General features: G+C 45.2%; 1 protein-coding gene across 1 annotated transcript in view; it reads right to left on the bottom strand.

The window, feature by feature from the left end:
* The window catches only part of CRTAP (cartilage associated protein), a 122,077-nt gene that overhangs the window by 36,751 nt on the left and 59,395 nt on the right, over nucleotides 1-25,931 (bottom strand). Inside the window, exon 4 of the mRNA XM_078688336.1 lies at nucleotides 17,305-17,433. Coding sequence (XP_078544462.1) covers nucleotides 17,305-17,433 — 129 coding nt within the window. The remainder of the gene's footprint in view (nucleotides 1-17,304; nucleotides 17,434-25,931) is intronic.

The following is a 25,931-nucleotide window of genomic DNA, read 5'->3' as shown; positions in this document are numbered from 1 at the left end:
ATGGATGGATGAGGGGAAGGATGGATGGATGAGGGGATGGATGGATGGATGAGGGGATGGATGATGAATGGATGGATGGGTGGGTGAAAGGATGGATGGATGGATGATGAGGGGAAGGATGAATGGATGGATGGATGATGAGGGGAAGGATTGATGGATGGATGATGAGGGAAGGATGGATGGATGGATGATGAGGGAATGGATTGTTGCTGAGGGGGTGGGTGAAAGGATGGATGATGAGGGGAAGGGTGGATGGATGGATGATGAGGGGTTGGGTGAAAGGATGGATGGATGATGAGGAGAAGGATGGATGGATGGATGATGCGGGAAGGGATGGATGGATGATGAGGGGGTGGGTGAAAGGATGGATGGATGGTGAGGGGAAGGATGGATGGATGGATGATGAGGAGAAGGATGGATGATGAGTAGGTGGGTAGAAGGATGGGATGGATGGATTATGAGGAAAAGGATGGATGGATGATGAGGGGGAAGGATGGATGGATGATGAGGGGAAGGATGGAACGGATGATGAGGGCAAAGGATGGATGGAAGGATGAATGGATGAGGGGAATAATGGATGAGGGGAAGGATGGATGGATGAGGGGAAGGATGGATGGATGAGGGGGAAGGAAGGATGGATGGATGAGGGGAAGGAAGGAATGGATGGATGAGGGGAAGGAAAGGATGGATGGATGAGGGGAAGGATGGATGGAAGGATGAATGGATGAGGGGAATGATGGATGAGGGGAAGGATGGATGGATGAGGGGAAGGAAGGATGGATGGATGAGGGGAAGGAAGGATGGATGATGAGGGAGAAGGATGGATGATGAGTAGGTGGGTTAGAAGGATGGATGGATGGATTATGAGGGAAAAGGATGGATGGATGATGAGGGGGAAGGATGGATGGATGATGAGGGGAAGGATGGAGTGATGAGGGGGAAGGATGGATGGAAGGATGAATGGGATGAGGGGAATGATGGATGAGGGGAAGGATGGATGGATGAGGGGAAGGAAGGATGGATGGATGAGGGAAGGAAGGATGGATGGATGAGGGGAAGGATGGATGATAAGAGGAAGGATGGATGGATGATGAGGGGAAGGATGGATGGAAGGATGAATGGATGAGGGAAGGATGGATGAGGGGAAGGATGGATGGATGAAGGGAAGGATGGATGAGGGGAAGGATGGATGGATGAAGGAAGGTGGATGAGGGGAAGGATGGATGAGGGGAAGGATGGATGAAGGGGAAGGATGGATGAGGGGAAGGATGGATGAGGGGAAGGATGGATGAGGGGAGGGATGGATGGATGAGGGGATGGATAGGTGGGTGAAAGAATGGATGGATGGGTGGGTGGGTGGATGGATGGGTGGATGATGGATGGGTGGATGATGGGTGGGTGGGTGGAGGAGTGAAATGATGGATGGATTGATGGATTGATAATTGCCAAGGGTGAATGAATGGACGTATGAGTGAAAGGGGTGGATGTAAGGATGGCTGAGTGACTGAAAGGGGAGGGTAGATGGACAAAAGGATAATAGATGTGTGAAGGAGTGAAATGATAGATGGATGAGTGATAGGGTCAATGGATGGATTCATGAGTGGACTGAGTAGATGGATGGATGGATGGAAGGAAGGATGGCTAAGTGAAAGTGTCGGATGGAGAGCGAAAGGGAGGATGGATGGATGACTAAAAGAGTGGATGGGTGGAAGATTAGTAAGTGAAAGGATGGCTGGATTGATGAAAGGGTAAATGGCTGGATGGATGAGTGAATGGATGTATGGGATGGAGAGTGGATGGATAAGTGTACAGATGGATAGGGTGAAAGGGTGGATGGATGGATGGATAATGGAGGATGAGTGAAAGGATGGATGAGTGAAATGATAGATGGAAGGATACATGATGGATAGGTTTGCAAATGGTTGAATATCTTTGGAAATGCCTGGGCTTACTTATATACTATTGTGCGACCTCTGATGTGTCTGTAAAACTTACCTATTGTCCTGAATTTGTGTCCTGAATTTTGACCTCCTGTCCTGAATTTGTGTCCTGAATTTTGACCCTTTGTCCTGAATTTTTACACTCACTGTCCTGAATTTGCACCAATGCCAGTTGGTCACCCTAAGATTTAGTCAAAAGTGGCCCTACCCGCCTGCTCCCGATATATCTGGCCCCATGCCTCCTCACCCAAAATGTCACCTTGGTTAATCCTGGAAACGGAGGGTTAGCCATGTGTGACTTTAAAGGAGCAACTTAATTACCTAAAGTCACAATGACACGTTTATCTTCTTGATCGTGTTTCCTCGACGCACATTTATTTCCAATTGACGAGTTTCCAGTGCCGGCCACAAGGTGGCGGGATTGTCAAAAACTTGCGATTCGGAAATCGATAGAGTGCAACTGAATTGAAAACAGAATAAACTCCATAAGACTATGTAGTCGCCTCTTTCACGGAAAGGCTGCGAGTTCACTGCGCCAGATCTAAAGAACATCTCGATAGACAGGGATGGTTTAAGAGTAGCCACATGGATCGCACATACGCGTGATCTCTGTCGTGGTAGACTGAAGCAAACTATGGTGCTGACGACAATCCATGGTACACATGTACATTTTTAGGACTACACAATTTTCATCCTCAGCTGGGTAATTGAAACGCTGCCCGAAGAAAAATAAAAGGAAGGCTCGGTCGCAAACTTTCAAAACTGCCCTGTGCCTTCAGAGGAAAGGCCTAATTGATTAACATAAGTTTAATAGTTTTTGTTTTATACACGTACAAAACACAATTTACATAAACAAAAACAAGTCTCAGCGTACGGTTGAATTGAATGCAGTGATGCGCGAAACTAGTCCGCAAGAGGGATATTGCCCCGAGATGGGGAAGTGACTCAGCACCACAGATGAATACTGTGCACTTTATCCTATTCTGCACCTTATATAAAACGGCGTGGAGGACATTTTTAGTCCCACTATTGAGGAAAGTCGGTCTCCTTACTTACATTGATGGTTTTAACTTTTTGCACACATTGGCTACCCCCGATATCTGCTTCGCGGTGACCAATTCTATAAAAGTTTTTATGGCTATTTGGAAAACGATATGAGTAAGAGCTCCTGTACACCAAACGGCTTTAATTTATGCTGTCGAAAACTGTTTATTGTATATTGAGAATGATATGCCTTTGGAAATGTATGAACTGTAGTACATCATGCTGCCACAATCTAATTACTGTGTGTTATTAATTTTATATTCTTGGAGTTTTATGAATTGTTTTTAAACCTATTGATTGTAATGGTTTTACAAACGGTGACAATGTTATTGTAAACTTTAATGGTTCTTGCCAACCTAAATAAAGTTATTCTTGCTGATGAATAATGGGGCCAATATATGGATTCGTGTATTGAAGTAGTAAAGGATTTTAGTGTATCAACAATTATCAAGGTGGTGAGAATGTCCTCGCATGATGTTATGAATCACAGAGATGATCCTAGAATGTGATGGGCACATTCCAGTGGGTCCTGCTACAGTGAGGACAGGGGGCAAAGGGGGGGGCGGGGGCTGGGGGGGGGGGGGGTCGTCCATACAATGCCAGGTTTGGACGTATACTATAATAAGACAATAGAGAGGCAACCTGGTTGTCAGTTTCATGGCCGCTATTTTGTATGCGGACTCGAGCTGAGACTAAACAGTTCTTAAGCTCTTATTGGCAATAATCACATTCTTTTGAACACTTACAACAACATTTTCAATCATGTCTGAGTTAGGCACATTTCAATTCACAGGACTTTGTAATCAAAACGTGTGCGCTATTTAAATTTTTTTTTTTTTAAATGTAAACAAAAATCAAAACTTCAAACATACGTTACATTCAAAACTATTGATCATACAATGCAATTCCTAAAAAGCCCTATAGCTTGGCCTGTGTCAAGGAACTGCTGCCACACTGAATAAATATTTCTCTGTGGGGTAAATTAATTTTGGAAACCCTCATCAGAGCTTAGGAGTGTCTCTATATGTCTTTTGTGGCGTGAGAGATGGAAAATGCTGACTCGTTTACAATCCCAGTGTTCAATCAGGGATTTTCATCAGGTCTACATGCGCGGTGTAACCTGGAATTGAAATTAAATAAAAAGAAATTATCTACATTGAATGACCCCCTATCTCTTCGTAGCATATTATGACAAAAGTCACCTGAAACTGATATTATCCGAGTTCTTAAGGGCAACTTCGTGCTTCTTTAATATAAAAAATGTCTGTGTCCAGGACCTGTAAAACCAGGACAGTCGAGTGTGAACAAAATTGTTTATATTGTTTCATGTTGTCCAGATATCAATATAGGCGTTCACTTCACTTACAAACTATTTTTAAATGGAGAGTGTAGAAGGTAAGGGTTTCCTGTCGATCCACCTTTTGTTTCTCCAATTATTTTATGCGGTGCAGATACTGCGTGTAACTGCAACCTAAGGAAATGTATGCACATCTAGTTACTGATACTGATCGTATCCGTTCTAGTCGAATAACAGAGAATTTTTCATATGTGAAGTGTTTAAACATCCACTTACTTAATTGCGTGAGCGCCCGAAGGCGCTAGTCTCCCAGTCTAGCGTATCCAAAAGGCGGGGGCCACAGATCTAAAAAATTAAAGAAAGCGAGACACGGACTAGTGTTTCTATCGCTTCGCGTATTGCAAACGGCGTTCTACAGCGCCGTTTCTACCATTAGGCAGGACTAGGCGGCCGCCTAGGGCGGCAAAAGGGGGAGGGCGGCAAAAACATGAGTTTGGGAATCCCCTTGAACTGGGTGTCGCCTTCAACAATTCGACGTGATGTCACGTTCGTCTACAATTCGACGTGACGTGATGTCACGTTCGCCTACAATTCAACGTGACGTGATGTCACGTTTGGCGCCTCGGGTTGGGGCGTGCGCGCCACTAGCTCTCCCCATGCCCCATCAGTACAATATTTGCTGTACTCTAGGCAGTCTGCCCTCTCCACCTGTCGGAATGAACATCCTGCTGGAGCTGCTGCTGGTTGCCCTGAAGGTGCCCTCGGTCTTCGCGCAGGCGGCAGGTCGCTGGCTTGTGCAACCCCGGGAGAAGAGCGTGGCGGGCAAGTTGTGCCTGGTGACAGGTGCCAGCAGCAGCCAGGGCCGGCTCTTTGACCTGGAGCTGGCTCGGCGCCAGGTTGTGCCGGTGCTGTGGAACATGAACAGCCAGAGTAACGAGGAGACGGCCGAGCTGTTGTGGGCCGTATACCGGGACATCCAGGCCAGCAACGCTGAGTCAGTGGCAAGGTAAGGAAGGAAGGGGTTGTGCGCTGGCCTGTTTATTCCACAAACCAAACTTCTTGCGAAAGGGCACACTTGTAACTGCCTGCCTTACGGGACTCTGGCATAGAGCAAGTGTCACGAGCCACCTGGCAAAAGTAACCCTGAGAGCTGCTTGGGACTCTTCGCCAAAGACACACTCCGCCATGCACTGACATGCAAAGTGTACCACATGACACACCACCTGGCACAGGGTGCACGAGTAATTATGCCAGTCTTATCAGACGGCACACACACTGCTTTGGACACAGAAAGCTTCGCACCAAAGGGGATGTTCTGCCTTGCGCATGCCGACAATGTCACAAAACACACGTATTGCCACATGGCATATTGGCAGGCACAGGCCAACCTTCACTCACACGACATTGTTCCAGCACACTAACACACCACCTACTGCAGCTGACTGCTATGCTTAGGTATTCCTTTAATTTCCCCTGGCATAGCAGGTACCCAGGTCACTTCTCAATGGGCTGTCGCACTGCCTACCAGAAACCACAGCGTCTGGCATGGGTCACACGAGTAACTACAACCGCTGAAAACTCTGCACCCAAATCACTCTCTTGCAATCACTTACTAGAGCATTGCATAGCGCAACAAAACCGTGATTATAACAGACCACACAAAGGCACTGATGCTTTCATGCCACACTGCAGCACTTCCAGGCCTGTCGCACTCTGTACTGAAAGAACACTGGCCTGTAACAATTAACTGGATGCTGCATTGCACAGAAATCGCTTGCTAGTTCCACAGCGGCGCTCTAAAATCCACAGGTCTCTTAATACCCCAAGGGTACCCTTCACTGACTGGGCTCTTTGCCTTGCACTGGCACACAAGCTGTACGAAATCACACCGGAAGGAGGAGAGCTTGTTACGTGGCAGTCTGCGCACACCGTAAAATGTGGCAGGCATTGTGTGCGATATTTAGCACAACTTGCTCTATCAATCAGAGGGTAAGCTGTGAAGAAGTCAGGTTGATTGACATTTGGAACAGACTGACCACTTGTAGTTTGGAGTAATCTATCCATAATAGAGCACCTCGGAATCAAGTTTCTGTGTTTCATTTAGTAGCATCATGGTCGTTCTGTACTGGTCATCACCACGATTTGGCGCAGCCATGTCCTTTTATCCAAATCAGCTGCTGCACTGTATTCACTTACCGCACTGAACCATGCAGTGCATATTGTACACTGAGTCTAGTAACACTCTCAGATACGGCAGGCTGCGTCCACTAGTCACAATGGTCTACTCTACGGTGACTCACGATACATGTCACGCTGCACAAAGCACCCTTTAGTCTGTACTGCAAGTATTAGAGTATGATCTGGGTGACTTGAAAGGTACTATCGTCTGTGCCAGAGCGGGTAATGTTTGATTGTGCCATCAAGCACAATGTTTGGGTCTACAGTGGCTGCTGCTCGGAGGACAGACATGTCTGAAATCATCTATTCAGTCACTTAGTTATGTTCCAAGAACTCTTTAGTTTTACGTCACTTCATTCGGCGTTACACCAAATGACCTAGATTTAAAGATAGACGAGCGCACATTTTCATCCGTGGTAATAGGCAATGGTGAACAAGGGAACGTTTGCGCAATTTGTGAAATTATTTTCACGACATGCTAGGAACTCCTTTAAATTGTGTTTAACAGGAGCTTCTTTTAACTGCTCTGACTACATCCACGGCTCTGTTGTAGGGAGCTCTTCGATCCACAAGGCAGCGCGCCCTGTGACACATAGGGCTTCTTGCCGCTTTCATCTGCAAGGCAAAGGGCATATAAATCAACAGCCTTTGCACTTACTTGGTGCTGTCCGGCTGCCGCCCGTGTATAAGAACTCCGTTTGGGAAAATCCAACCGTCTCCTAAATCAATTGGAGGCGGCCCGTGTCGTTTGAATTCACTATATGCTGTTGGGCTGGAAGTGTATAGTAGTGCATTCAGGGCACAAGTCGTAAAAAATAGAAGTGGGGGGACGCTGTCACCGGAAGTGACGTCACGACAGGACGTGACGTCACGAAAGGTGCCGAGCTCCTCGTCCCAGAGAGGCCAAAGAGTGAAGTCCAGCTGTTTGGCAGGAGGGCGGCGTTCCCCGGTAAAATAAGTGGGGGGACGCCGTCCACCCGCGTGGTACCCCGACTCGAGCCCTGAGTGCATTCTGGGATTGGCAGTTCTTTAGTGAGGCGGTAATGAAAGCTCTGATTTTGTCTATTCAAATGAATTCGCCTCATGCTTCTAAGGCTGTGGGAATGTCAATAAACTTTATTGCTAGGAGCAAACAGATTTTCCAATTCTCATACACTGGAGGAGAATTAATATTCTTGAACTATTGTCCCTAACGAACACCTTATATTTTTTCAAAGGATGGGGCAATATGAGATCAACAATTCTTTATGGTGTAGATTATAAAAAAGCACAATTTTGTCTGAAAAATCTGTGTGCCTCAACTAGGTGGAACGATTTTATTTTTAGATTTCATTGTGAAGTAGTAACAATTCTTTGACTGTTATTCATTCTGCTCGTGATATCTGCAATATTTACAAGGGAATGAAACGGAAACTGTAGGTGTGCACAATTGGTTTGTGATAGATCTTCAAAGCTATTCATAATGTTTGGAACATTTATAATATTTACAGAGGACTTAAACGTAGAATTTGGTGTAGTTCAGACATCTCATTTAAGCCTTCCATGACGTAGTTGTATTTCATGATCAGATAGGCCTCTCTTGTCAAGGAATGTCTCGGTATAACCACCTCTGGGTGATTGTTTTCTTCCAAACAAAACAGTCCACACAAAGTCTTTTTCCGTATTTGCTTTTTCGACTAAATGGGACACCATGGGTGCTGTTAGCACCTTCTGCTTTATTCTGGAGCGATGTTGGACAATCCGTTGATTGATTTGTTGTGTTGTTTTACCGATGTACAGCTTTGTGCAAGGGCACATGATTGCAGACACAATATTTTTTGTTTTGCAGTTCGTAAACTCCTTATGGACCCACTTGATGGAGTTTTTTGTAAATTCTGTGCCTTCAACAGTGTTACTGCAGAGAGAACAAGTGCCACATTTGTGGTGTCCTTCTACTGGTTTTAAGTTCACATTGTTCTTAAATCTGTCTTTACTTTCGTGCTTCCAAGGTCTGCACGTATTATTTGCTCACCAATGCTTTTGTTTTTTCTCATCGCAAAGAGAGGTTTTTCCAGAGGGCAATCTAGGCCTGTGAGCAGGTGCCAGTTGTTCAAGATCGCTTTTCGAAATTTATGGCTGTGTGGTCTATACGTAGATACACACTAGTTTATTGAGAGGTTTCTTGCTTTTCTTAATCAGTAACTCTTTTCTGGGTGTGTACCACGCTTTCTTAGTTGCATGCGACAGCATCTTATTAGGGTATCCTCTTACTTTGAGTTCTTCACACAAGACGTCTGCGAGTATCAAAAAATCTTCTTTGCGCGCACAATTGCGCCTGATCTTTAGTAGCTGGCTGTATGGCAAGTTATCTTTAAGACTACGAGAGTGAAAACTCAGATAGTGTAGGATGGTGTTTTATCCATCGATTTTCGGTGTAGGGTAGTAGTTAACTTCTGGTCATGTACGAATACCACTAGGTCCAAAAACGTTATGCGGTTCCTGTCCTTTGTCATACTGAATTTAATATCGGCATGTCGGTTATTTAACCACTCGAAAAAGGTGGACAGTGATTCTTCTGTACCTTCCCAAAGGCACCAGACATCATCGATATAACGATACCATGATAAGATGTTTCCAGCAAATGGGTTATTGTTGAAAATGAAACGGTCCTCATACAGTGCCATGAAGAGCACCGCCATCTCCGGAGCATAAGGACACCCCATGGTGGTGGCCTTGACCTGCATGAAGAACGTGTCCTCAAATTTAAAATAATTTCTTTTGAGCGCAATACTCACTAGATCAACTATGTAATCGGTTGGCACCCTTTGTGGTTTCGGCCGTGTTTCCAGAAAATACTCAATAGCTTCTAGACCTTCGTCCTGTGGGATCGGAGTATATAAGGAATTCACATCAAGTGAGACCATCCATTGTTTTTCTGGATTAAACGGATGGTTCTCAATCTTTGTAATAAAATCTGTGGTGTCTCTAAGTTATGATTGTACGTGGTCCGTAAAGGGCTTGAGGAAGACATCAACGTATTTGGCGATCGGTTCTAGTACCGAATCACACCCGAAACTATCGGCCTCCCCAGTGGTTGTTCTAAATTCTTATGTATTTTGGGAAGAAAATATATTACGGGGATTCTCTGATGTTTCTTCTTGAGGTATTCAAATTATTTGGGTCCTAAAATGCATTGTTCGAATCCCCATTTGAGTTTGCTCCCTATTTCATTTTCAATCTGTTTCGTGGGATCTTCTGTTAATCTTCTGTATCGCTCGGTGTTCAATATTTGGCTGCTTGCTTCTGCTCGATATTTGTCTTTGGACCACAAGACAAGGGCTCCCCCTTTGGCCGCAGGTTTTACTACTTTGTTGTCATCATTATGTAAAGCTTTGAGCGCCTCCTGATCATGCTTAGTAATGTTTCTTTTAAAGAACGCCTTCTTCTTTTCTAGGTGTGTAAGCGACGACAGAACTGCCTGTTCATAGGCAATTATTTCTTTGCGGATGCTCTGTGTGGGTGGAATAAAGCTGGATTTTGTCTTCAATCCTGATGGTTCGGGTGCTTTTGGGTTTTCTTTGTTATGGAAGAATGCATTTAACCTAATTTTGCGGCAAAATTCTAATGCTCTATTTTGAGGTTCACGAATCAATGGAGGCAGTTGGCATGAATTTGATTCCTGATTCTATTACAGTCTCTTCATGTTTGGTAATTGTTTTGGAGACACATTGACAATCGTTGTTTCTTTTAACTTTTGTAGAAGTTCTTTCGGGTTCGCATTTCCCATGGTTGTGGCTGCGGTTTGAATCTGACAGTGTTTCTGGGCACGTCCTTTTCTAAAAAAGAACGTTGTCTTTTTGGTGTTCTTTCACGGGGGTCCGATTCTCCCGTCTTTAGCCAAGGACAGGAAATATTGAAGAACTTGGTGAGGTGGAGACGAAAAAAGGGTCGAAACCCTCCTGCTGACACCAGATACACAATCACTTCCATTTCAAACAGTATGTCTTGTTAGTAGAAGAAGCTCTGGCCTGAGAGAGAACCTCCTTAATCTCCCCCGAGAGATCTAGCCCAAGAAACTCTCACAGCTCAGGAGCCATGCTGATAGGTGTAAGGAGCGAGGGTCCGGATGCCAGACCTGGCCCTGGGACATCATGAGAAGGTCTGGGACCATCCGTAGCCACCGTGGAGGGACCAGGGAGAAGAGGTGAAGTTCCATGAACCAGAACTGCCTCGGCCAAGTTGGAGCTATTAAGACCATCCTGCACGGCTCCGTCTTGATCTTCCTGAGTATTCTGGGTATCAACGGAATGGGGGTAAAGCGTATACAAATGCACCTGATCAGGCTATCAAAAGCGTATTTCCCCAGCGATCCGTGATGGTGTAGCTTGCTGGCGTAAAACTGGCATTTTTTGTTCTCCGGGGTGGCAAGGTCTATTGAGGGTCTGCCCGACCGGTGAAAAATTTCCTCCGAGATAGTCTGGTTCAGTTCCCATTCGTGGCTGACTAACGACAGCCTGCTGAGCATGTCCGCCTTTTTTGTTTTTTACTCCTGGAAGATGTTCCGCCTTCAGTGATATCCTGTGAAGGATAGCCTACTCCCAGATCTTCTGGACTTCCTATGACAACGGACGAGATCTGGTACCCCCTTCTTTGGCATGGCCGTGGTGTTGTCCATGTGGACGAGAACCGCAGATCCCTAAAGCCGTGGAAGAAAGGCCCGTAGTGCCAGACGAATCGCCCTGGGTTCCAGGAGATTGATATGGAGAAGGCCATGCTGTGGCAACCAATGTCTGCTTACATGTAAGTCCTGTAGCACTGCGCCTCAGCCTTCCAGCGAGGCATCTGTAGTCACTACCTGAGGAGCTGGATTGATTACGAAGGATAGACCTTGGGATATATTCTCTTCCTTCATCCACCACAAAGCGGCATTTTTCACAGCCGGAGTGATCACCACCTTGTCGTTGAAGGATCCGTCCACTTGTCACCATTGCAGATCGAGCTGCTCCTGAAGTGAACGCATCCGCAACCTGCAGTGAGGTATAAAAGGAATGCAAGAGGAAGTTGCTCCTAGGAGGGATTTGTAACGGCGAACTGAAAGATACTTTCTTCTTCACAACAGTTGAGCCATGGACATCAGTTTCTCTTGCCTTTCGAGGGATGGAGAAGCCTTGTTGAGAGACGTGTCCAGGATTGCCCCTAGGAATCGCGCTTCCCTGGACGGACAGAGAAATGACTTCTCCCCGTTGAGAGTCAGGCCCAGATTGCTGAACAGACGCGTGCATGCATCGACTGTTTCTTCCGCTGCACGTCTGGTTGGGGCCTTCAGCAACCAATCGTCCAGGTAGGGGAAGATCTGAAAATGCTGCTTCCTGAGGAAGGCTGCCACCAGCGCCAGCACTTTGGTAAAGATCCTTGGAGCAGACCAAAGTCCAAAAGGTAGAACTTTGAACTGGAAGTGGCTCTTGGCTACTGTAAACCGTAGAAACCTCCTTTGGCCTAGATAAATGGGTATGTGAAAATACGCTTCTTTGAGATCGAGAGTGGCCATAAAGTCCCCAGGTTTGATGAGATGTAAAATGTCCTGGAGAGAGACAATCCAAAAGGATTGTCTTATGTGATAGATGTTAAGCTCCCTCAGATCTAAAATGGGGCGCCACTTCTCCAGCGTCGTCTTGACCAGAAAAAATCTGGAGTAGAAACCCTCTCCATTCTGAGAAAAGGGGACCGGCTCTAAAGCTCCCTTGAGGACTTCGAACCGCAGAAGACGCAGATGTTTCAAAGGCATGGCGGCAGGGGGCTTGGAAGTTGGAAGATGAACAAACTCCAGCATATGGCCACATTAAATGATGTTGAGTACCCAACGGTCTGATATTATCCGTTGCCAGTTGTGGAGGTATGGAGATACCCTGCCCCCCACAGATGTTGTCGGGGAGGGGGGTACAGCAGGAAGAGCCAGTATGCCGCTATTGTCGCTTAGTGGTGTCACCCCCATGGCGATTCTGTTTGCCTCTAGAGTTAGACTTCGAGAAAGAAGAGGTCTGCCCTTGTCTTTGATGGTAAGATGCAGCCGCGGCCGGTAGTGTGAGTACCTGCAGGGCGGTGACGTGGGGAGGGGGAGGGTCAGGGTGGGGGGTAGTAATGTATGGATTACGGAGCTTCCCAGGTAAATAAACATTTAAATAAATAAAACGAATTTCATTGAGTGCACTGCATCCTCAAATGAGATGCAGTGCGCGCAACGAAATTCATTTTATTTATTTAAATGTTTACTTACCTGTAAAACTCCGTAATCCATACATTACTACCCCCCACCCTGCCCCTCCCCACGTCACCGCCCTGCAGGTACTCCCACTACCGGCCGCGGCTGGTAAGATGGATGATAAGACTGAGGCGTTGAACTATAAGAAGAATATTGTTGTTGCTGGTATGAACCTCTGTAGGTTGTAGTACTTCTCCCTCTGGCTCCACGGAAAGGAAGCCTTCGTTATTGTAGGGTTACCAAGGATCGTTTTTTGTTGTCTGGGAGGGCATCATCAATATGGTTACCAAATAATGCCTCCCCATCAAACGGAAGGTCCAGGATTTTGTTTTGGACCTATAATCTCAGCTGATGTAACCTCTCCCTCCTGCAAAATTTTCTTTGCTTCCACCTTGGACTCCTGAGGCAGCTGGTCTAGATATGGTGAGATGTCACACCATATCTGACCATCATACCTGCCAAGTATTGTCAACGCATTCGCCGCTCTAATCAAAAGACTTGCCATTGAGGAAAATTTTGTCCCAGCACTATCCAGGTGTCTGCCTTCCTTTTCAGGAGGAGTAGTAAGGGGCGCAGAAGGGTTGCGTGATTTTCTCTGAGCCGCATGGGATATCACTGAATCCGGCTTCGGTTGACCTGTTAAGGATGCTGGACTGTCGTCAGGGGCCTTGTATTTTTTCTCCAGACGCGGCAAGACTGGAATGACAGTAGCTGGATTCTTCATTGCTTTTATACCTTCCTCCCAGACGTGGCTGACAATAGGAATGGAACGCGTCTTCCTATAAGGTTCTTTAAAATCATAAAGAAAACACTCCGTTTGAACTGAAGGCATAGGAAGTTCAATCTGCGTGAGGCTCTCTCCATCAATTTGTGAAACCCCCCAACCGGGAAGAGAATCAACTGCATCCAGTGTCAGAGAAGCTGGGTTCAGCATCACATAATCATCCCACTCCGCACACTGGTCCGGCCTGCTGGTATCGCGGTGATCCTCGTCCGAGGAATCAACCTGCTCCTCTGGAACCACCGGAGGTATAACTGAGCTGGTGACTTGTGGCTGTGACACCATCTGGGAAGGTGGCCTTGGCCAAGCCACAGAAGAAGCTGGTGGAGCAGACACAGCCTGCGCCAAAGGAAATGGAGAAGGAGGAGGCTGGGAGAATCTTCTCCTATAGTCCAGCAACATGCCTTGAAGATCCGCTAAGAGGGAAGAAGAAACAAAAATCATCTCCTGGCTAGTGTCTTCCTGACGGTGAAAAGAGTGATGATATGAGTGCCCATGAAGGTATTCACCTTCAGAATCAGTGTCCTGGCACTTGACTAGAAGCTGTGAGGGGCTATTGGCATAGCCAAAAGGATCATCCTCTCCCTCAGAATCTTCTTCCTCATCCAGCAACAGCGCGGGAGGCGTCAACGGTGGAGAAGAAAAGGAAATCATCATCGACGAGGTCGTCGACTGAAGACCCTCCGACGACGAACAGATCGTCATTGATGAGATAGGCGGCGTCGACACGGTCCGTTGTCGTCGGTGACGACATTGAAGCCCTCGTCGACGCCACAGTTGTTGCACCTACCGTCGTTGACACCCTCATCGACATCTTCGTCGACGTGAAAGTAGTTGACATCGTCTTAGACGAGCCCGTCGACACCAGCGTAGGCAGATGGAGACTCGAAGGCCGCGTTGACGAGCCCGTCGACGGTGGTACCGTTTTAACCAGCACCGTTGCATCCTTCGTTGACCGAGTCTTTCGCAGCGTCGTCGACGATTGACTATCCTTGTCAGACTTCTCAGATGTCAGAGAAGAAGGCTTTTAAAAGGTATAGCAGACTTTGCCACTGCTGCTAACGGTAGTTCCTCCGTCTCCTTTTCACCATGGTGAGGAGATTTGCTAGGACTCCGGCTCTCAGACTCAAGGGGGGTCTTTTTTTAGGCCTTTGCGTGACGGTCTGTAGATGGCCAAGGGGAAGCCCTACCTCTCTTCACTGACCTTCTGGACGAAGTGGTAGATGACGAATCTTCGCTGTCACTTGACAGTGTTTCCTTTCTCGACTTCAGCTTGTGGAGCCAGGTGAGAATGCGACCCTCAAGGTCCGGGAGAGTCTTTGTGGAAAAGGTGCAGCAGATTTTGCAATCCGCTGCCTTGTGGTCCGGATACAGGCAGTAGATGCAGTCTTTATGCCTGTCCTCCACATACAACCTTTTCTTGCCACAGGTGGAACAAGCCTTAAAAAGGACTTTTTTCTCTTTGTTAGACATTCCAAGAAGAAATATCAAGCAATCCTGAAGAAAAAACTGCTGAAAAACAGTAGAACAGAGTTGAAGTGAGCAGAACCCAAAAGAGACTTCCTTATCACAACGTGAAGTAGAAAATCTGAGGCTCTGAGGTTCTCTCAGGAAGGTTCTATAGGGTGAGGCTAATCGGATTGGTTGTTGCATTATTTTGGTCCCTTTTACAAAAAAGAGGTGGATATGCTACAAAATGAGATGAGGCCTGGGCCTTTTCTTTCTCTTTTGTACCTACTGCTATGTTCTTTTTTTATTTACCGAGACTCCCATTCCGACGACGGGGAATGATACAAGCTATGGGAATCCATGCAAGTTCCAATACTGGAGTAAGTAAGAGTGTGCTGGTAGTGTGATAACAGTTGTATGCGTTAAAAAGTGGAGTACAAAATCCAGAGATAACTACAAGAGAAAGTATCGTAAAACAAGGATTGTAAGAGGATCTGTCTAGTAAAAAAGGTTAAAAAAAAAAGGAGAGCAGTAGTATCTGGTATGAACATTTTTAAAGGAGTTAGCTTTGAAAGCTCTTAGAATGGTCTTGTTCTTCTGTAAGATATGTAACAATTCTCGGTGGTCAGAGTCTGAATATAGGGGATTCCTTGCATTAACTGTATTGTTTAAAGGATATGTCTGAATTGCCCTTGTTCATAGCAAGGAGAGTTGATTAATGTTGCTGCACTGGAATGTAATTCGCATCAGTACCCTTGAGTTCTGCACCCAGTGGTGCTTGTTGTTCCAGTTACTGGTTAAAGTAACGTGACTGGTTCTGGCATGTTTTTCTGTGGTCACTGGCTTGCAACTTTTGTTGCCTACGTTATGGTTAAGTAGTATGTCGTAATTGCCCAAAAAAGACGGAGGGTCTGGTCTCAGCAACAAATGTAAGTCTTCCTGAGACACTAGTAGATGCATGCTTGCTAGTGTCTGTAGAGGGTGATGTGGGGGTGGAGGGCGGGGAGGTTCGGGAAGGGCTTCTTAGTCCGCATTGGAAGGCTTTCCCATCTATCTAATTTTCCACCCTAATCTTGCATTTACGTCACCTAAGAGCATTTTGGTCTCAGTATTCTGAATGGATGCCCTTTCACTGCTGATAAGCCTTGCATTGCAGTATATATAAGAGACAAATTTTTCTCTTTATCTCTACCTCTAATGATAAAAAAATCCCACCGTGGCTCGCTTGCCCCCTCGTGCTCAGAGTGCCACCAGCACCGTACCGGCAGGCAGGAATCTTAGAATGTTATTGAGCACTGGGAAATTCTCTTAAAGGATAAGAAAATTCATTTAAAGATGGCCGCTGAGCATGTGCACATGCAGTGGCCATCTAGGAAAAAGCAAGGTTTCACAGGGCAGAGAAATTGCCCTTGCCAATGATTGTATAAAGACTGGACTTCAGTGTCTTAGCTAAAAGTTGGATCTGCTAAACATAGGAGTGAGTAGACGATCACCAGAATGCAGCTGTTTTTTCTTGAAGTCAGCCAATGTACAATCCGGGCCCTGAACTCACAAATTGCAAAGATCACCAATAAGTCTCTTGTTGTAGATTCATGCCAAAATGCATTCTGGGTGAAAACTAGTTTATCCTGGAGAGTCAGTTGCAACGGTATAAAGCAACGGACACTATTCTGAAACGGTTACTTTCGCTTTCACTATAGCCCACTCAAACTTCATTTCCGAAGTATTGTTAGCCAAGAACTGCTAAAAGCTTTTTATATCCTTCATTACATAGTTCATTTGCCCCACTTCTTTTTCCTAAAGTCCAGTTTTATCTACAAGACCAGCCTGTTGCATATTTACCACACTCAACCGTGACACCATATTTAATTACCTTTTTCAAACGTAGTTTTAGACATTTTGTTTGTATCAGAATGCTTCTCATCAGAATGTGTGTCAATGCATATATTAATTTTAGGAGCACATTCATTAAGCACATTCATTAGGCGCACTTTTCTATAGTAACCCCACCTAATCATGCATCACAGCAAAACAGAGCACATTTGAATAACATTTGGACGATTTCCTATTACCACTAAATTATTCAGCGCACCTTATGCACCTGCTTCTGACAATTATTTAGATAGTCGAGTACCCTGCAGATTGGCATTTACTCAGGGAGTGTGTCGAAATTCTTGGGCCACAATTTAGTCGAACAATTAACTTTTCTTTGTTCCATCTTGCCACTTTATCCAAAATATTCATTCGGTGTCAACTGAGGTGACCACAAGGCAGATGGTGTGCCTCCTTTTAGACTATCAACCAATGCCACCCTCAGCACTGGCATTGCAGATGCATCACCTACACAATCACCCAGCACTGCCACAGAACCACTTACATTTATAATAGGCGTACTGGAGATAGTGGTACATGGTTGCCACAAACTTCTCCACAACATAGCCTCCTACGACGGGGGTGAGATCACCTTCGCACTTCAATTTGCAAGCAAGAACCTCGATGTAGTGATCTGCAAGAAAGCAAAAGCTATTTCATTTTCTAGTGTCCAGATTCTTAGAACAGTCTAGTGTTCCAGGTGAACAGAAATACACCAAACATTGCATTTGGAACCCAACAACCTGAATCAGTTTTACGACCCCATACAGAAGTAATGCAGAACTAATCAGTAAAACCATTTAAGTGGTAAACTAATTTCGAGGACCGCATTTAATGGTAAACTAAACAGACGTCACTTGCCAGCCACTTACCTTAACTACTGACCAACACGTAATTGGGTTGGAATTTGAGAGACCTGGAGCAAAGTTAATATAGATGAAGCCACCACAATTGGAGGTAAGCATTGCGTTTTCTCTTCCACGTCAAACCCATTTTAGATACACTTCCAATTAAGTAATTTGCAAAATCAGCCTTGTATGACTAAGTTGTGATGCCTCGTCAGTCGCAAAGAGAAGTGGATATGGGCCCCCGTCCCGCCGAAATTCACATTTACCACTGCTTCATCAGCTTGATTTGTGTTCAGTTCATGGATTGACTTTACCAGGTATTTACAATTCTCCCTTCCAAATTTCAGCATTGAATAAAGCAATTATGCATTCCCACAGTTCTTTCTTGCTCCATAATTTGCATTAGTGCTGCATGCTGATATGACACCCTACGTATAACTGCAATATGTGCATAAGTGTCATCAATTGTTATAGCCCAATGGCACTGAAATGTAACCTGTACACAGGTGACATCTACCGACAAATTATTTGATGCAAAGTACAAATCAACGTCCCCCTCCTGGATCTAGATCTTCAGCATTAACATACAGGAGATCCGAATCTGGACGCGGTGGAGCAGTGTGTGGAAAAGCTTTGGCGTGATTCGTTATGGAGAGTTGTTTCTTTCCTGAGCATGTCCATCACGCAATTATGACAATGTTGTTGTAGTGCGGACATTGCAACTAGTCTTCATCCACTTAGGAATGACAAAAAGCATGACCCTTCATCCTCCTTTTAGGGGTGTGTGTGTTTTTTTAAAAAGTGAAATAACTTTTCAGCTTCATGGGGATAAAACTGGTACTGCTGATCCAAGCCCAGCCGTCTGGCTTGGACTTATGTGGTCATTTATGAGACTTGGGTCTCGCCTGACCATCTTGTGGGATTTGGTGAGAGCTTAAAGCCAGCTCATTTTGAGTTTGAACTGGCGACATGGAAGGATCTTTGACTTCATGTTGATTTGCAAGTGCAGTGTGTGTCCAATCAAGGTCGCTCTTTGGATTGAGATCTTTGCAACATTTTTTAGGCCTATGGCACCGATAAACAGAGGTGTTTCAAGGCTGAAGGCAGTCTTTTGAATCCAGCTCTATGAGGGTTTATTTCTAAGGTGAAGGCTTGGTCAGGCATCTCAGTAAAACCTTCCTTCACAGCCAAGTCACACTGAGCCCAGTTCCACCGAATAATATTCATGTTGTAACTAAAAGCTGGGTACTCCAGACAAAACTAGACAATTACAGTTCTTGTGATTCTGGGCAAAATGTATTTTTGTCGAAATTACATAGCTGCTCAACTGTATTAAGTTATCACAGTCGAGCTGTGATGCCATAATGCTTATATCCAGGAGCCAAGGTGAAAGGCAGGCCACTGAGCATCATTGCAGCTTTAGTTTAAACAACGGAAATGAGAACCGACTTAATTCAGCAGATTTGTTTTTTTCTATAATGAACAGCGATCAGGAGAAAGGAGATATTCAGGGCAAAATGTTTATTTTTAGGAAAGATAGGAGAACTCTATGTTTGCACACATTTTGAACTACAAATTTTTTTCTAAATATGCGTTGCATTAAAAGGATTTTAATATAGATTTGTATTTTTTTTATCGTTTTCAACAAATTACAAACTGGTTCTTGGTGTATTTACACCTTTATTCTTCATGCCTGCAACTATACTAATGCTTTTATATAAAGGAGTATGACACCAAGAATTTAAGAGGTTTGTGTGAATGGTGAGGGCGGTAGTATGTATTAGAAGGAATAATTTACACTCTGCTGTACATTAAAGGGATTTTGCAAGTCACCTCAGAGTTCCATGACTTTATAAGAAACCTGACCTCCAGTCTTGTTCCTCGATATGGTCACGGAACTCATCGGTGACTTGCATTAATTTTAAATATACAACAGGGGGTGGATTATCCCATATTTATATTTAGATATTACACACTGACAAAAGCCAGTGTGTAGTTATGATTAGTTCAGAGGATCCATTGTAAAGGCATCTTTTTGTTTTCTTAATTACTTTGGTTTCTTCCCAGCAAGTAGTTTTGTCTAAATCTGTCAGGATATGGTGGAGGATAGCTGGGGAGGGGGCAAAAAAAGTGGTGATGGTGTTCGCAACAGCAACATTTTTCCATTTTAAATCCCATATGATTCTTTGCTTCTTAATACAGAAAAATAGCTTAAATAAATTGTGCCTAATTTAGCAGAAAGTAAAGGTTTACTAAAGGAGGGCATTTGTCTGGTTTGGTAAACATCTGTTCAGTAGTTTTCAAGAAATGGGCATCTAAAAAGAGGTTTCAGTCTGGACATGAAGAGGTGTAATCTTAGAGATATCTGGACCGTTACTTAGCTTATCTTGTCCAGATTGTAAATCCACAGAGAATGCACGAACCAAAGTAAAAGTGTAAGATAATTTTTATTGTCACACTGCCCACTGGCACCCAAGGGTCTGAATAACCAGGATTATTGGTCACAACGTAGTCATATGCCGAAGGTTGTAGGATAGCAAATGTCATTAACCAAAGGTTGATGGGCTGACATTCAATATCATTATTATTAAATGACTAATCAAAATTATTATACTTCCTGGGGAGGGAAGCAGGCCAGGCTACGACGTGACACACTCAGGCGCCCATTCTGTGCAGCTGGGTTTGGCATACTAGACATGAAGCTATACTTTAACTGCGCACAAGCCCACTTTGCTGCATACTGGATGAAGCCTCCCACTTTCATGCCCCACCTTGCGGTTGAGGATGGTTACATGGCCCCTACCCCCTGTACCGCTTATCTCAGCGCTCCCCCAGTCCTGCGGCGCCTCGCCTTCACTACTGTCCGATGCACCACCAGTGCCTGGCACGCCCTAGCTAAGTCTACACAATGCAAACTGATGCACTCCCTGCTCCTGCCCCTCCCCGGATGTCAGAATATCCCGGTCACACAGGAAGGTGAATGCCGTAGGCTCCTCCGTAAAAGGTCCATACACACCTGGGGACAACTATACAAAAGAAGAAAATTCCGCACAAGCGTCGAATTGTTTAGCTAAACAAATCCCACCCCCTAGAGCGATTTTATTATATCAGACTGCGCCAGAATGTGAAGGCCATCACACCAGAATTCCCACAAGAGCCCCTCATCATGCCCCCACTGCACGCACTTCTGCAGCAAACTGCCCCGCACAAGTGCGCTTACTGTCGTACCGCAGGGTGCAATCAAACAGAGAGTATTACCCCTCTTTCGCCCGGCGCCAATGGGAGGAGGAATGGGGGCACCCCCTTACTGAGGAACAGTGGACATTCTGCTGCAAGCAAACGGGAGATGTATCCGCCAGCAGCAGATTTAGAATTATACACTATAAATACGTACATTGCCTCTATTATACGCCAGTACGGCTACACCGTCTACGACTTCGAGATAATGATAAATGTGACTGCTGGGGAGGAGAGGGTGCGGATTTTAAACACATAGCCTGTGACTGCCAGCCCATCCAACGTTTTTGGTGGGAAATACTAATGGCACTGGACCACATGACTGGGTTACACATTCCTAAAGAACCCCTGACCGAACTACTAGGATACACTGAACCCTTCGCGGCCAAGGTGCGGAAATACACCTCGCTTGTGCTCCTTCTCGCTAAGAGGCGGATTGCCTGTAGGTGGGGAAGAGGGAGGGCGCCGAAATTCAAGGACTGGTTACAAGACCTTATCTACTGCCAGGAGCAACTACATACATATGCTGATTTCCAACCCCCTTCATCCCGTCCAAAGGACATATGGGCCCCATTACAAACATATCTATTGGAGCATACTACCGGCACAAACCCTGCGACACCCTAGCGGTCATACGACGTGAGGTAAAGGTAACCCCCACCCTTCCCCAAACACACCACTTACTGGAGAACACAGGGAACCACGGGACACCGCCCTACATCCTATGGACGTGAGTTCGCTAGTGCATCAGATATACCTACTTTAAGTGGAGTGTATTAGAGGAAACGTACATTTCTCCTTTTTCTTTTACAGTTAATGTTTGTTCTTATATGATTACTGATATTTGATTGTCCTCACAGCTCACTACTCCAAATAACGCGGCCGACCCGGTGTGGTTGTAGGCGGCTTGCTGTGTATTCCCCTACCCTATAGATATTTTATCTCCACACGTGACGCAACACAATGCCGGCCCTAATGGGGATGTAGGCAATATGCTGTGATTCATACCATTTTCACCCTAAATAAAGGTTTTTCAAACAAAAACAAAAAATTGTTATACTGGTAATGTTTGTGGTTATGTAAATCAGCCATTTCTTTAGTATGGCAAGTTTGCCAGATTTTCTTTGCAAACCTTCCAACAACCAGTAAAGGTAGCCAGTCTCGGAGTGTCAAATCTTTATAAATATTAAATTGCTGACCAGTTGTTACATGTAAAATGCAGGAAGGGATTGGAAGATAAAAAAAAATTAAGTGGGTAGAACAGACATTTTTGGAATTGGGAAAGCACATTAACATCTAGTTTGACCGTAAAGCTTTTAATTAAAAAACAATTTCTAATAGTGAATTAAAGGTCAACTGCTAATAACCAAAATAGGTGTCTATTTTTTCTTTTTTTGCAAAGCCTTTAGTTTTGAGATCAGAAGAGTGTGAAATTGTTCTAATTGGCATAATTTTTTTTCTTTAGGTCTCGCCTATGCAGCGCTTGAGCGCGGTCTCTTCGAGACGTGTATCTACAATATGGACTTCAAGCACCGCCCATCTTTTTCATTTGTTCTGCTTACTGTCCTTTGTAAATGCTGGCTTTTGTTTGGTGAATATGTCTAGTAGTCCCTCCTTTTGGACTTTTGTATCCACTTGTGAGGATTGCCCGTTACATGTGCTCTTATTCTTCAGGTTATTTAGAATACTTTGAAAGCACTCTTTTGTTGGCCTGCGGTAACACAGCTGCTCCCCATGCCTTTTGATTTCCAGCATGACTGAAAACAGGCATAGTTCTAATGTGAGTGTTTGTTCGCGAGCCCATTTTCTTTTTAATTTAATGAAGGAAGCATGTTTAGCATGTTTGAATTGCACACACTTTATTTATATAATTTTGGAAACTATGCAGCCTTTACTTTACAGCACTGTGCCCGCTTCAGTGACCCCACGCTTCAGGTTCTCGTCTTCTTTCCTCACAGGCGCTGGTGGGACGGGGGTCGGGGTGGTTCGGATGGCTGCTTAGTTTATTCCTACTCGCCACTGCGAGGAGCAGCCTCAGGAAGCACCACCGCCTCTGCCTTTCGTAAGGGAGTGCTGCCTCAGCTTAGGTAAATGCAGAGAAGGTTCATGTCAGGCGGCACAGGGAAAGCGACAACATGGGGGTTTGTCCCCTGGGGATTTGTCCCCTGTTTGTTTTTACCGTGCCTCCATTTGTTCTCTGTTGCTGCCCCGGCTCCATTTGTTACAATGTGGCGCACACTTTGGCTGCACCCTTTTTTTTTTAGCATGGCGCCCCCTTCACAGCCCCTGCGCTTTATCTTTCATGAAGTGTTGATAACAGAAAAGCGCACGGCCGCCGCACTTCTTTCACAGGGGCCGATTTAATAATAGAAAGGCACACAGCTGCCGCGCTTCTTTCACGGGCGCCGTGTCGATAATAGAAAGGAGCACAGGTGCTGTATTTCTTTTTTCAGCATGGCGTGTGTCTTACTTTTCTCATCACAGTGCCTTTCTGCAGCCTCTATCACCAGGATTGAAAGCAATTCACTCCCCATCGCTCTGTACAAAGTCTCCTATGCAGTGTCTCCTGCAGCGTATGCGCTGTTTGCATCACGCATAACCCGAGCTTCGCCTATGATGCGCGCCCTTGCTACCCGGGAGCCACATGCAGGGGAAGCCTTGACACCAACTCTATCCCCTTTTCATCCCAGACAGGTGCCTGGAAACAGCCGAGCTGTAGTCATAGCTAGTTCAGATGGAAGAAATCCCAAAAGCGCAAAACCCCTCTGCTACTACCCCACAGGTAGTCTGTCTCTTCAAGGAGCACCCTCCCTTTACAGATCAATAAACAAGCTCACATTCATGCCTGGCCATGGGCTCTTTGCAGAATATTCATGTTTCCACTATTTGAGATGCAGAGCTCTGTTCCAATCGCTGCTGCTAAACAGGTTTACAAAGATACCTACAGCAAAGCTTCTGGAGAGAACAACCTGTGCAAGATCATACTTGCTACCAAGCAACTGATGCTGCTGCTTACAAATGTCATTATATGTCCTCAGTGAGAATATAGAAAATGTAAAAAGCCCCTTCATATGCAAGTCCCTATTCCTATTGGGAGTGAAAGCGTCCCATAGAACTCAAAATACATAACAATTAGCACCCATCTATAAGGATTTGCACAACAAACACATGAAATAAATTCTGCAGAATGCAGGAACATATCATAACAAATTAACCCTTATACATGTCTCTATAACTAGCATTGGGCTCCCATAGTGTAGCTACCTTTCCTCCCGTAGCCTGGACCATCTGGCTTTGCTAGGTCTACTCCTCCCTAATCTTAATCCTGTAATATTTGCATTTCATTCAAAGTCTGAGAATGAATTTCAGACGCTGTTTCACCAAGAGCGCCTTTTTCCCTTTCCTTCTTTCTCTGACTTCAGAGTGAGAGACCACCCCCAACGCTGCTTGTCCTGGGTGGACTTCTACCAATACCACACACCCATTCGGTTAAGCTCTATCGTGAATAGGAGGAGTCCAACAGGCGTCCAGTGCGAGCTGCTAGTCTAGCACTTATAACATTCTGAAAATATTCACACAACAAAAGGTGAGCTGTGGAAAAAGGGCATTGTAGGTCGATTGGATGTTTAGTAGCATAGGACAAATCCAACCCCCCCCCTCCATCCTCTGATCCCACAGCCTAGATAAACCAGCCCAGGAGGGCTTGGTACCCTAAATCGCACTTCTTATCAGGCCTGGGGTGTGTGCTTCCTGCTGGCACTTGGAGAGTTGGCAGGTACAGGTGGTTACACATCTAGGTACACAGCACAGTGCTGTAATGCCAACACCCATGTAGGCAGCTCAGATAGTACAGCTCACCTCAATGATGGCAGTGGACATTTCTCTATTTATTTCCGCTTTTAGCCAGCACCACCATGGAACTGCAGGCATATAATGTGCATGCTAGACTTTCAGCAGCCTGTTAAACAATGCGGTGTATAATTGATTAAAATCGAGGTTTTACAATTTATTTGCCGACAATATTGCAAGAATAAATTGTGAACTGCTGTACATTAAGGTTGGATCGCATGGCATGCATATTCTTCTTCGCTTCCCTCCATATCAAGATGTCCAAACCAGTAGGCATCTCTTCTTTTGCCTAGAGATCTTAGATTTAAAAAGTGCATGAACGCCAGACCTTGGGTGTGTGTGGCCGTTCACTAGTGGCACGTGAAGTAACAGTATATGTTGTAACACCCAGGATAATGTGTTGCCTTGCTAAAAACGTATAAGGTCCCAAACGCGAGACCTATTGGCTATGCCAATGCTCGTTTTACTACTGTGCCACTGAGGAGTCCAGAAAGTGGTGTATATTTGTCTTAAAAGAGTTATACTCATTTCAGGCATTTATATTAATGTCCCTGGCCTATAAAGCGGCATTATTAGAATTATGTAGAAGTGTTTTGTAACTGCAGCATTATCACAAACTTGATGTAAACATGCCACTAGGTGGAGAGGTAATTACTGAAAGAAATAGAATGCTGAATGGAAAAGCATTTTAACCGAGGGAATGAATGGTAGCTACAAAAGAGGGGGGTGAGCCACTGACTGCTCGAGCTAGGCTCAAGCCAGATGTCTAGCTCCGACTCGGCTCGAGAGTCCATAGAGAGCAGATCTTTCATCTGGCTTCTGCCTGCCACCCACACTCAAGCAGCTGGTGCAGAGGCTTAAAGACGAAAAATAACCTTTGGTGCAAACCATGAATGCGATAAAGAGATACCCATCTGGTGGCTGACTGACACAATGTGGCAACATCACAACGTAACTACTGAGGTACACAATGAGCTAATCACGAAACCGAAAGACTAGTTTTAGAAGGATTTCAAATGGGCATTCAGATCTCCCAAAGCACAGGAATGGTACAACCCAACTTGCACAGGGGCGAAGGAATCTCTGCTTTCTACACTAACTCTAGGCAAGAGGTTAAAGATCCGGGAAGTCAGAGCTTTGGATAGGGAAGCCTTACGGCATGTGAGCTCTGACTGGGAAAGAATGAAGAGAGATGATC

The sequence above is a fragment of the Lissotriton helveticus genome, chromosome 4_1 (genome assembly GCF_964261635.1).
Source record: "Lissotriton helveticus chromosome 4_1, aLisHel1.1, whole genome shotgun sequence".
NCBI lineage: Eukaryota > Metazoa > Chordata > Amphibia > Caudata > Salamandridae > Lissotriton > Lissotriton helveticus.
The sequence above is the reverse complement of the archived record's forward strand: the minus strand, read 5'-3'. Positions and strand labels throughout refer to the sequence as shown.